Here is a 13,212-nt window from a genome sequence, read left to right on the forward strand (position 1 = left end):
AGCATGGGGGAGGTAGAAAACTACTTCTCAGGGATATCCCAGGTCTTCTGTGTGAAATGTTCTGCATTTACTAGTACTAGTAAATTATTTACTATGCATTTACTAATGTTTACTACTAGTATTAAGTACAACTGCCAATGAGGCAGCCATGTTAGTTTGTAGCAGCAAAACCAACAAAGAGTCTTGTGGGACAGGCTAATCTGCAGCACAATCCTAATTATGCCTGCTCCATCCTATTCAATTCAATGCATCTTACTGCTGCATAAATGGGGTTAATAGGATTGCAGACTAATGGGTGATGGCATAAAACTTCCTGGAGGACCCTACCCTTGCCTTACAGGATCCTGGTGCAATTTAAGCAGACCAGATGGCCTACAGCCCTTTTATGGTGACCCTGTATTAGCTACCTATTTTCTATGTCTCCTGAATGTCAAGGGCCAGCTAAAGATCACGCCCACAGGGAGTGTCTCAGGGGTTACGTGCCCTGCCACCTGTGCAGCCGTGGGCAAGCTACATAGTCCCAAGGAGCCCAGTTGCCCCCCAGCTGGCAGTTGCGGACAAGGAAGGGGCTGGCTTGTGCAGCTGTGGCAAGCTGAGCAGGCCCTAGCCAGCTGGGGAGGACTAGCCTCAGAGGGAGGCAATGGTAAACCCCCTCTGAATACCACTTACCATGAAAACCCTATTCATAGGATCGTCATAAGTCGGGATCAACTTGAAGTCAATCCATTCTTTCATATGGGGGGGGGAGCATGCGCTCCCTGGTTTGTGCAGCAAGTAAAATGGAATAATGCAGGAGGGGTGGCCCAAAACCGTGACCTTTGCCCCTGCTGGCTGTTTGTGTTTCTGTTTGGAGATGCTTCCAGTTCTAGCAGATGGCCAGTAGAAGCTTTGCTACATTGCGAGGTTTGCCCCCCCCTTCTCAGTTGCTAGCTACAGGGCAAGAAGCCCCTGTTCTTGGTAACCAATGACAGCATTATGAAAGAAAGTGTAAGCAGACACCAAAACAGTAGCATTCTTGACTTTGTAGAATATTTAACAATGCTTGACCAGAGTCAAAGTGTAGGTGGCCAGTTGACTGTTCAATCAATATTGGGCTATGCACACACTTGCGGGTTATGCTGGCTCCAGTGCGTCTCCACCTCTATTTTGTAAATCTGGGAGAACACGATGCTAGCCATACTCTGCCCCTTTCTTCTCCCCAAATTCGGAATTTTGTGTTTTGATGCGTTTTTCCTCCAAGCCAGCTTCACTCTGACCTGAAAACTATTTGATCAAGCGTCACAACTCCAAGGTGTGCACAAGGGAAACACTTTGCTTGGGGATGGTCCTAAATCTCTGATGTCAGCAGGAAGAGAAGGTATAGATGGCAACATTCAGACACAGACATTCCTAGAGAGGCTCCTGTAAACAGTTGGTAACAGTTAGGTTTAATGGAAGTGTGAGGCTTCTTTAAGCCAATGATGCTGCTGTTTGTATTTGCACTAATCTTGCAGTGTGGGAAATTGGGGAGCGTGCAATGTCCAAAAGCTGTTTTATGGGAGCCTTCAACACACCAGAAGCAGCCTGTTTACTGTTTCTTCTTGATGGCAGCATGTCGCAGAGACAACAGTTCCTAGAGAGTCTCCTGTAGGCTGGGTGCAGTTAGGTTTCATGGAAGTGGGGAAGGGAAGTGGAGCTTCTGGGATACAGCAAGTGCGGAGGTGGAGATGGAGAGATATAAGCTTCACCAATAGGAATTGGGATGGGTGGAGGTGTGGGGAAACCAGGGACAACACGCTTATGGAAACACATCCAAGCATAGTGCTGTGTTCCAGGATTTGCAAAATTGAAATGCAGCTGGGGGAAAAACCCCGGCCTCTCTGCATTTTAAGCCTGTAATGCGTACAATGCCTTATTTGACTGGACAATTGATCAGCATGCCATTCCTAGTGAGAATGGACTCGCAGCTATTTTGTACATTATGATAGTTTCCATGCATGTGATAAACAGGCAGACCAGAGACCCCGCTCTGCTAGTTTACTGCACACAGCAAGCTTTTTTTTATGTGCAACAATATCGCCTAAAGTGGCACAGTCCAGAAAGCTATCACTTTATATTGCATGATACCCAAGTTGGCTCCCATCTCCAACCTTCCAGTTGCAACATAGGGATAACCAATATTTAATTGGTTTTAATTGCACTATTTTTAAATTGTTTTTAAGTATCTTGAGTGTATGTTAATGTTTTAATGTTGCAAACAGGTTGATTTTAGCTTAATGCAGATTTTTGTATCTTTTTATTATATGTATCCACTTTTATCTGTAAGCTGCCTTGAGTTCCAATTTTGAGAAAAGGGCGGGAGAAAAATAAAGATAATAAATAATAAATAAATAAATATTTGTATATTATTTTACACCACTTTACTCAAGGAACTCAGGGCAGCATATGGGGTCCTCCCCTTTTATCCTCATACAAGCTTTGTAACTTCAAGAAGTGGTGCCCGAGTTTTCTTTTTCCCTCGTCCTTCCCCATCTCCTTTTCCTTTTGTGTCCAGTCTCTTAGGGGAACGGCTGTAGCTCAGTGGTAGAACATTTGCTTTGAAGGTCCTGGGCTCAATTCCCAGTGTCTCCAGGAAGGGTTGGTACAGCCTCCTGTCTGAAACCCTGGAGAGCCAGTGCCAGTCAGTATAGACAATATTGAGCTATGTGGATCTTTTTTTTTTTAATGATCTGTAAGCTGCTCTGGGAATCTTTTTGACTGAAGAGCAGGATAAAAATGATGTAAGTAAATAAACAGTGGATTGCATTCAACGTAGCGCTAAGCAGATAATTCCATCAGCATAAGGATTTCTCCTTGTGCAACAGAATCTCCCTCTCTCCTCTGCCTGCGTGCATACCCCCTAAATCTGTTATGGGGTTTCCCTCAACCCTCCAGAACAGATCTGGGAGTGCAGCTGGGCCCATGCAGAGGAAATCCCATAGCATTAACCTTCATGCTAGCACAGCTTTTTTGTTGAATACGCCCAATAAAACTTGCAAGGTAGGTTAGTCTGGAAAAAGTTACCTGCTCAAGGTCACCAGGAAAGCTTTGTGGCCAAGGTGGAATTCTATCTGTTTATTAAAACAAGTGTTTGACCTATGTTTACATCCAAAAGCCTTTGAGGCACCTAACAATAACAATGAAGCACAGCCAATGGGGAAAAATACTAGCTTTATTTTTAAAGCATTTTTACATCACCCATCAATCATATCCTCAGGGTGGTTTATAAAAAAAAAGTAAAATAAAACCATTAAAACTTAAGACACCCTTTTCTGTGGCTGTGCTGGGTCATGGAGTCCTGCCAGGTTGAAGTTTCTTTTGTGGCTGTCCCTCTGGGTTTTTACGATTGCTGCACTTGACTCTCTCTATGTGCCTCTTGATTGTTCAATTTCTGTTGGATTTTGATTTAAAAATAACTATTGTAAGTGGCAATTGCAGTGGAAAAGAGGGATGATAATACTTTCAGTAAATCAATAAATGAATACACAAACCCCCAAATAAATATGTACTATATTTATAAGCTGCGATAATAGCACTAGACAGAGAACTGGCAAGGGAACAAAAATTAATTTACGCATCCCCCCCAATTGTCTGTGGATTAAGGCAAATCTTTGTTACTCAGCAAAAAAAAGCAGTGCTTTTTACTGAATTGTATTTTGTGTTTTTCTTAATTGCTGTTTTAAATGGTTTTAATATTATAGTTTAATTACATTTTAATTATAACTTCTGTATATTTTATGTTTTTGACTGAATTCATTTAAATTTTTGTAAGCTGCCTTGAGTCCCAGTTCTAGGAAAAAGTTGGGATATAAATGAATAAAATAATAATAATGATAGAAGCTAGCAGGCCCTCTTTACAGAATGCTTCCATAGTACCTTCATGACCACCCCCAACTGCCCTTTACATAGCACATGGCTTCTGTTTCAAATCTGACTGCATGGGAACGTGGCCCATAAAGTTGTCCTAGTCCTGGACCATTTCGAGCAAAGTCCATATCTCTGTGGTAGAGCACATAATTTGTACACAGATTCAATCCCCAGCGTCTCCAAGTAGGGCAGTGAAAGGCCTGTCTTGAAGCCCTGAAGAGCTACTGCCAGTCAGCAGAGACAACACTGAGGTACACAGGTTAATAGTATGAGTACGAAGCAGCTTCCTATGTTCTTAGGGCCCACACTTTGAACTGGGCTCAGAAACGGGTAGTCTATGATTTAAGTGCTCTAGTTGGAGGCTCTCCTAATCTACATCCCACACTCTATTCACTAGAGCACACCAGTTCCCAAAAGACACCCACTTTTTACAGAGTGTTCCTGAGGATCAGAGCTTGGATCCAGAGTTTGCAGCAATGGGCAGCCAGTCTAAGCCACAGGTGCTGAATCCTGACCAGCTACCACTGAGGTTGAGCAGCCATCGCTCTATTGCCGGAGGGCCCCCTAGGAGATTTTGGTCCCTTGGGGAGGTGGGCCCTTATTCATAAGAACGTAAGAACCACTTTGCTGGATCAGGCCCAAAGCCCATCTAGTCCAGCATCCTGTTCTTGCAGTGGCCAACCAGATGCCTGTGGGAAGCCCATAAACAGGAAGTAAGCACAATAGTACTGTCCTTATTTTTGAGTCTCAGCAATTGGTATTCAGAGGCATACAGCAGAGATAAAACATAGCCATCATGGCTACTGGCTATTTTCTGCTTCTCTGATTCCTCCCACCGCCCCATCTCAGAGGGTGGGAGGCACAGGGCAGCTGCCCCTAATTCATCCACCCAAACAAATGAGCCAAGAGCAACTACCACTGCCTTCCCTTGCATGCTGTCTCCCTCTGGGAGGTGCAAAGCCCATGACTCCTCCCCAAAGAATCCTGGGAACTGTTGTTTGTTAAGGATGCCGGGAACTGTAGCTCCCCGTGGAGGAAACTATAACTCAGGAGATTCTCTGGGGCAAGCCACGTGTTTTAAAATAAAGGGTGTGGATGTGACACAAGAGCATGATGGGCGGCTGACCCGGGTCCTGCCCGCTGGCGGAGGCGAGGAGGTTGAAGGCATGCCATCAAGAGCCTCCCCCGCCGCCACAATAGCCTGGCCCTGGCGAGACCGATTCTGATAGCATCTTAAAGGCTCCCTAAATGTTCAGTGTCATTGCCCATTTCCTTTCCTCTCCCTCCATACGTCACATGTGCCAGGCGTTGACACCCCTTTCCGGGGCGCCAGCAGATAGCTCCTGGGGTTCCAATCAAGCCCGGCGATGACGGCTCTATGCGGTCTCCCTCTCTCCGGCTCATCCGCTGCCGCTGCCAGCGCTACTAACTTACTCTGCTCACCTCCTCTCAACTAGTAAGAGAAACTTGCTCGACGGGCGGGGAGGAAGGGAAAGGAGGCGGGCCGAGAGCCGAGCGCCTCGCTCGTCCATTGGACGGCGAACGGTCGGCAGCTCCAGCTGGAGCCGGAGCCTGCGGCTCGAGAGCCTTGAGACTGCCCCTCGGAGCTCCCGGCCAAGGCTTGACGTTTTAAAGGGAGCCCTGGACGCGCCGCTGCCCCCTCAGATATCCCGAGAGCGCGAGGAGAGGGAAAGCACAAGCGGACGCTCGCTGCCACTTTTCTCCCCTGAGCGGGCTATACAATCCTCGGCAGTGTCCTGAGACTGTATGGTCAGCTCAGGGGTGGCTTGGCCGGGATTGCAGCCTGGGGTGACGGCGAGTCCTTCTTCTTGATCGTCTTTCGGCACGTTTGCGAGGAGCGCGCAATAAGGGGCCTCTTCGCGGCCAGGGAACCTGCCCGACTGAAAGGAGCGCAGGAGAGGCGAGAGAGCGAGAGCACAACAGCCCAGCCCAGCCCAGCCTGCACCTATCAAAGGCCTCCAGGGACCTTCCCACCCACCCAAGCCAGGCCCCCTGCCTGGATCCGTGTGCGACTACACTGCCCTTGCCAAGACAGGACGCCTACGGGAGCCTTTCTGCCTTCCCTTGTGCTTGGGTTAACTAACCACAGGGGGAATCGACAGGAGCCGCCGCAGCTTCCAGGATGACAGCTGAAAAGGAAAAGAAGCGGTAAGAGGAGGAAGGGGCGACGAGATGGGGCGGAGGGAACGGATGCACGCACCTGAAAAACAACCTCTCCCTCTTCACAACCTAAATACACGCATACTAAAAAAACCAAAAAACTTTTTGTCCTCCCTGTGCAGTGAAAATGGTGGGGATGCTGTTGCAAAGTTGCCCTTCTCGGGCTAGTAGTAGTAGTAGTAGTAGTAGTAGTAGTAGTAGTAGTAATAATAATAATAAACTTAATGTTGCTATTAAGCTTCTTGGACGGGAATGCCTCAGTGCCGATTTGATATAATGGACATCTATTTTATGAAGGGTGGTCCCTTAAACATATTTTGGGATTGCAGGGGTGTGTGTGTCTGTGTTATATTAATAAATATATTGCACATATCAACTTTACACACTTTAGAATTATGTACGATTAGCTCCTGAATGTTTACAGTTTTATCTTTTTTTAAAATGATGAGCATGATACAGTCAGAGTTGAGCACTTTTAGATCCCCTTGTTTTTTAACGGCAAAAGTTCGTTAAACACGTGCTCACATGCCCTGAAATCTACAAGACCTAAGGGCACTTTAGCTGGATTGTAATACTATTTAAAAAAAACAACACCATATTTGTTTAGATCGCGTCAAGGGGTGAAAGGCTTAACACATGCTCAACTCTGCCCTTGGAATCAATAGGAGGTGGAAGCGTTTAATTTTGGCAGGATCTCACTCTAGTGTTTTGGGAATGACTGAATCCATTCACTCAGATTGCGGCGTGAACCCATTTACTTCTTGGCTTCTCTCCGGGTTCTGTGACTGTTTTGTCGTTCCCAGATCTGTGTACTTTTGAAGGGTTCAACTTCCAGCTCTTGGACTAGGCTTTTGTTTTTGGACGCTTAGCGGATCCAAAAACTTAAGAACATAAGAACATAAGAAGAGCCTGCTGGATCAGGCCAGTGGCCCATCTAGTCCAGCATCCTGTTCTCACAGTGGCCAACTTACCCAAGAAAGCGGTTTGCTGCCACTAAAGCTAAGGAACGGTCCCGATCTTGAATTGGTAGACGTTGGAGGGTAATATCTGCGCCTCAGGGAGTTTGTATGTGTATGTTTTGGAGGCGGAAAGGGATTATTTGCCTTCTCCAGAGAGCTCCGAAAAAGATCCCTATTCAAACTACTAAAACTCAGTGTCCTTGATATTCTCTCTCCTCGCCGCATCACCTCTTTTCCTGTTGGGCTACTGTAATTCTAGACTGAGAGAGACATCTAAAGATCATCTCCTCCTCCACCACCCCGGTAGGGGGGTTAGAGAGCCAGTTAAAATATAACCTGGGATGTATTTGTGTATAGTGACAGAAAATGGGACTACCATATTCTTTTTTGGTGTCCACCCGTGGGGTGTGTCTGTGTGTGTGAGTGAGATGTAAAGTGAGAATTCTGCTAATAGAATCGACCGCCTAAAAATTAAATGGGAGTTTATCAGACCTGTTCTCAGTCCCACGGAAGATTTTCTAGAGGCTGGAGTAACGTAACTTGGGAGACATCCTAAGAAGCTGCAACGCAGGATGTAACTGCCTGCTCGCTCCGACCCACTCCCTCTCAGAAGATCCTTTCTCCAAAGTATTACCTAGTTTAACGAATAGGGTCGTCGTCGTCCCCCAGTCAGTTGGAATGGCGAGTAAATGGCCATCACGTATAGTGGTGCAGTTATGTAATTTTAGACTCTGGACTGAATGGTCTTACGGGTGAGCCCTCTTTAGATGGTGACCTGTATCACTTCCCTTACTTCACCGGAGGTAGGCATCGCAGTGCTCTCCAGATGTTTTGGACACCAACTTCCATCAGCCCTGGCTATTGGCCATGCTGGCTGAGGCTGATAGGAGTTGGAGTCCACAACATCTGGGGCGGAGGGCACCACGTTGACGACCCCGGTTGTAAGCCATCCCCTGTTGCGTTTGAGGCTGTGTCCTGCTCATCCTTCAAAGTGGGGCTCTGGACTCCCCGCCCCAAGGCCTTCCCCAATGGCACCCCTGATCCATCACATGCTCCTTTGCCCATATTCACCACCAAGCGCTGCGGTTGTATGTAATCGGTGGCTAATTCCTGAAAAGGATTCAGGAGTGGGGTTTTGTTTTGGGGGGTGCGTTTCTGGACTGGGTTAGTTTGAAGAGAGTCGGCATTCAAGAATCCTCCTTCTAAAGCAGGAGATCACGTGAATTGAGCGGAGTGTTCATCATCGAGAAAAGAAAAAAATCAGGCAGGGAGGGATCGGTTCGGTAGAAAGGCGCCCCCCACCCCCACCGAGGTTTTGAGGTTCCGGTCTGGGATAGGCTGAATGCTGCTTCAAAGCGCGCCAGTGAGCTCTGCTTGGCAGTTAAACTCGAGTCGATCTGCTTTTGGTGAGGGGTAGGGGTGGGAAGGTCCGGTAGCTTCCCAGGAGGTTAAAGGGTGAATTCGGATTGCACAACCGCCACCCTCTTCCCGCTTCGTCCGTGGCTCATCAGATCAACTCTCCAGCCGCTCTTTTGACGCCATCTCCCCTCATTACTAGTTGCCGATTGTGCAAAGGAGGAATTTTAACAGCTCATCCTCTTTAATAGCTTGTGTCAACGAAGATGCTTCTTCATTCCCAGCTGTAGTGTGCTATCCACACTTCAGGCTCATTCTCACTGTAGTTTACCCAGTTTAATCCATTTTTAGCTATCCTGCCACACTTGAAGGTGAAGTTGAGGAGGTAGAGTCCCCCCCCCCCATAAATGTCTGCAACGGGTTGAAATATTCATACTTCAGATTTGTATTGCACTTTTCTGACCTCTGTGTACATTCTGAATGATACATACCATACGCCCCTGTCTGTGTTGTGATCTGTGTTTTTGGTACCCATACTGCAGACGAGAATAGGGAGAGTCACCTGGTATGCACAGGGCAGAGGCAGATTTGGACCGGAGACTTCCCAGTTCACAGCTCGATCTCTTATCCTCTGTCACACCAAAATATTAAACCAGAGCGTTCAATAGTATTATTATTATTCAACACAGGCTACAAAGGTGTGACGTGTAAATGTCGTGTGACAATTTCACCCAACCTTATTTCACATTGAATTTAGTGGCTGTTCCTCCTAAGTCATCTTAGTTTGATGTTGTGTTTTCATTTTAATTATGAGGAATTCCAGGGTGTGATCCCACCAAAGTTAAGCACTTTGAAAGCCTCAATATTTAACTGGGAAAGTTAAGCACCAGTTAAGTGCAATTTTATGTACGTAGATTACCCTGTGTATCAATCCCTGAAAATATAAATCTGGGGGGAAATTCATCCAAAATTAATATTTTCCATTGACTTCCATAAGATTTAAAAGTGCTCAGCACTGGGTGGATCATATCCTGGTGCTGGATTAGGTCCAGAACACTAGTAGAGAGCTGTCTCTGTTAAAATATATTTTCCAGTAGTTCTGACCTAGGACTTCACATTTTGTTTATGCTTATCTTGTATGGTTTGTTACTAGATAGTAAAAAAAAAGTTTGTATCTTTTTATTGGGCTGGCTTCTATTGGTAGAAGCTTTCAATTTGCAATGAAACATTGAATTAACCACGAATAACAGAAAGGTAACCCTCAGCTATAGAGAGAGCTTGTGAGATGCATAGCGACTGATCCAGCACAACTGATGAGGTACTACTCTATTCTCTTTTTATAGTCAGGAAATGCATGTGTGGAAGAGAGTGAGGCAGTTCATATGGCTTATATGGAGCTCTGTACACACTGGAGCCTTGTGTGTACATTGGAGCCTTAAAGAAATCTGCCTTTTTGATGATCTTGGTGGCTTTTCAGGGAGGGCTCATGTGTATACATACACATACAACCGGGGGGGGGGGGAAATATAGGTCTGTGCAGAGATTCCCAGAGGCTTAGAGCAAACCCGAAATCAAGATCCTCTTACCCTATGTAAACCACATGCATGAGAATGTGGCATTATCGGTGTAGGTCTGTCGGATGTTTTGGAGGGGCAGACTTTATAGTTTCAAATGAGGAAGGGTACAGAGTGTAAAGGTCATGCTACGTTTGGTTCTGGTTCTGGTTTCCATGCATTGAATATTTAACCTTCCATTGCATTAGGGTTTTTAAAAACGTAAGAAAAGCCTGATGGATCAGGCTAGTGTCGCATCTGGTCCAACGTCCTTTCTCACAGCAGCCAACCAGATGCTCATGGGAAGCCCACGAGCAGAACCTGAGCCCAACAGCATTCTCCCAGCCCTCCACTGTTTCCAGCAATTGGCATTCAGAAGCATACTTCTTCTAGCAGTGGAGGTAAAACATAGCCATTGTGGCTAGTAGCCACAATTAATTTGTCTAAGCCTGTTTTAAAGCCATCCAGGATGGTGGCTATCACTGCCTCTTGTGGGAGCAAATTTCAGAGTTTAACTATGCGTTGTGTGAAAAAAGTTATGCCTGATACCATGGGGTATAAAATATGTAAAACTTTTCCCTTTGATCTGTGTCACCTCATCCGTGATATATTCTTCAACAAAAATGCCATGTATCCCTCAACAATAAGGCAATTGAATGTTCATGGTGTTCAACCCGTCCCCTCCAGAGTGTGATACATTTAGTGAATGTAACAAACAAATGTGTGTTGGAGAGGGTCAGAGTGAAGGAAGGAAAAATAATCACTGAATGACCTAGCCATGCGGGGGGGGGGTACATGTCACCAGCATGGTGAAAAACTCTTATGATTTAACAGTGTGACAATTAAGTTGATATGGTTAAGACAGGGAGGTGTTAACCATTTAGTATTTTGTCTTTTTTTAAAAAAAATATTGCTAGAAGGATTTTTACAGTTGTTGAAGGAAAAGTGCTTGAATAATGTTTGTGGGGTAATTGTGGGATATGGCTCAACAGCTGGGATTATTACAGATGCCAGATAACCTCCTTTATAGTTGTGACCCTAGAATATACACTACAGTTCTCAGAACAATTTAATATTTTGTTTGCATTAAATATGAGTCTGACACATATATCCTGTAGCCTTGGTTGTTAAATTATGGGCTCATTGGGATCTGTAGGACCTTTGCATCAGTTAAGTTCTTTTTACAAGTGTAAGATACTGCAATGGATAGAGACTGTTCAAGGTTTTAATCTACACAGAAGAAAATGTACTCTGTAGTGCAAAACTACCAGATCAAAATTCTGAAAAATTAAGGGGTAATTTTCACAGTATGAGAAGAATTCATGAGGTGTCCTCCACTGGGGGCACTGGGGGTTACTGTGCCTGTTCAAGAGCTTATGTGGATGCCAGAAAGTGTGATCTTGGTGTCCCAACAAAGTTTTTCTGTTGTAGAATAAAATATTCTACTGTACAGGTCGTCAAATGAAAACTTAAGATCAAATAACATTAAGGCTGCATACACACTATACATTTAAAGCATGTTCCCCCAAAGAATCCTGGGAACTGTAGTTTGTTGGGGTGCTGGGAATTACAACTCTGTGAGGAGTAAACTGCTGTTCCCAGTATTCTTTGGGGGGCGTCACATGCTTTAAATGTGCTTTACAATAATGTATGGAGTATATACAGCCCTGGCTGTAGCCCTTTACACTAGAGGTGTGGAATGTTTTTTGGTGTGAGGACCACATTAATTCAGGCCCACCCTCTGGGCGCTGCATGCCACTGCTGCGTGTGGCCAACTCAAAAGTGAATGTGACAAAGTGGGCATGGCCACATATACCTGTTCCACATACAAGCCACAAATCTCTGTACCTAGACCACAAACCACACCACCCTTTTTGCTGCTGCTAGATTTTATCTGCTGAGCAAGGGGGTGGGGAGATCACTGGGAGTGGATGTTTAAAACTCCCCACCATCCTGTTCCTTCCCACCTCATTCTGATAACTCAGCCATTGTGCACTTTTGAGTAAGCATTATCTACCTGCCTACTTACCTATCTCAAACATATAACCTACCCTTCCTCCCCAGAGAGAGACCAGAGCAGCTCACAAATATAAGATTACATGAATTACAACTCAAAGCAATATTATTATACAGCCACAAGAGTGGCTGTATACTATAGCCACCATGGATTTTTCACATTCCACAGTGTTGAATTGAAAATATCTCCCAGCTATTCTGCTGCTTCCCATAAGCTCATTTCAAAACAAAACTTTACAAAACTTGTAGTCTTGGACTCAGAAACGCTTGCTAAGTTTTCATGGCAATACACAAGACACTCAGAGAATCAAGAGTTCAAAGTGTAAAACAAGAGAAAAAAATCCAGACTCCTGTTGGACTTTTTTTTGTCAGTGGTCTCATAATTTGTTGAAATTAATTAAAAATCAGCCATGTTCACAGAGTACCTGTAATCCTTGTATTCCCTGTATTGCTGACCTTGCCCCATACTCTGACTTTCACCTTCTGCCATTCAAAAGTTTAAAAAAATGCCTGGCTGATTTTTAATTAATTTAAGAAATTTAACATTGGAGTTGATGATAAGCATTGGCATACTCAGTGAGAACCAACTGTCAGTGTTCTAAAAGCCAGACTCACAGCTGTTTGGTTTGGCTAATCAGGGGGCCACACCCACGCCAGATCTTTATTTCACTTTAGACAGCCATTGCTTCCGCCAAAGAATTCTGGGAAGTGTAGCTTGTGAAGAGTGCTAAGAATTGTTAGGAGACTCCTATTCCCCTGACAGAACTCCAGTGGCTAGAGTGGTTTTACAGTCAGCCCCTCTTCTGGGGATTGTAGCTCTGTGAGGGGATTAGGGCATCTCCTAGCAACTCCCACCACCCTTCACAAACTACACTTCCCAGGATTCTTTGGGGAAAGCTTTGGGGATGACTGTTTAAAGTGAAATAAAGGCCTGGTGTGGATGTGGCCAGGGACAGCTTCGGTTTAAATTTGGGTGGGAGGCTACATGTCTATCCTAAGCATGATTGCACTTGAGTAAATCCCATTGAACTCAATAAGTGTGCAAATGATCAGACCTGCCTGTCCCTCCACCTCCCCTCTGCCCTGACCCTCTCCTCTCTCCTTCCTCCTCCCTTCCTCCTCCCATCCCCTTGACCTTCATCCTCCTCCCCTCCCCCCTCAGTCAGTTTCACCTATCTTAAGCATGATTACAGGAGAGTAAATCCCATTGAACTCGATAAGCATGCAGATAATCCATTCTCAGCAAAATTGCAAAGGATCAC

The 13,212-nt window shown here is 45.3% G+C and overlaps 1 protein-coding gene across 1 annotated transcript in view; it reads left to right on the forward strand.

Moving 5' to 3' along the window:
* The first annotated feature begins 5,442 nt into the window (after positions 1–5,442).
* Positions 5,443–13,212, forward strand: part of EPAS1 (endothelial PAS domain protein 1) — a 191,575-nt gene continuing 183,805 nt past the window's right edge. The window contains exon 1 of the mRNA XM_061625432.1: positions 5,443–6,054. Coding sequence (XP_061481416.1) covers positions 6,029–6,054 — 26 coding nt within the window. The 5' untranslated portion in view covers positions 5,443–6,028. The remainder of the gene's footprint in view (positions 6,055–13,212) is intronic.

Source organism: Rhineura floridana, chromosome 4, assembly GCF_030035675.1.
Source record: "Rhineura floridana isolate rRhiFlo1 chromosome 4, rRhiFlo1.hap2, whole genome shotgun sequence".
Lineage (NCBI taxonomy): Eukaryota > Metazoa > Chordata > Lepidosauria > Squamata > Rhineuridae > Rhineura > Rhineura floridana.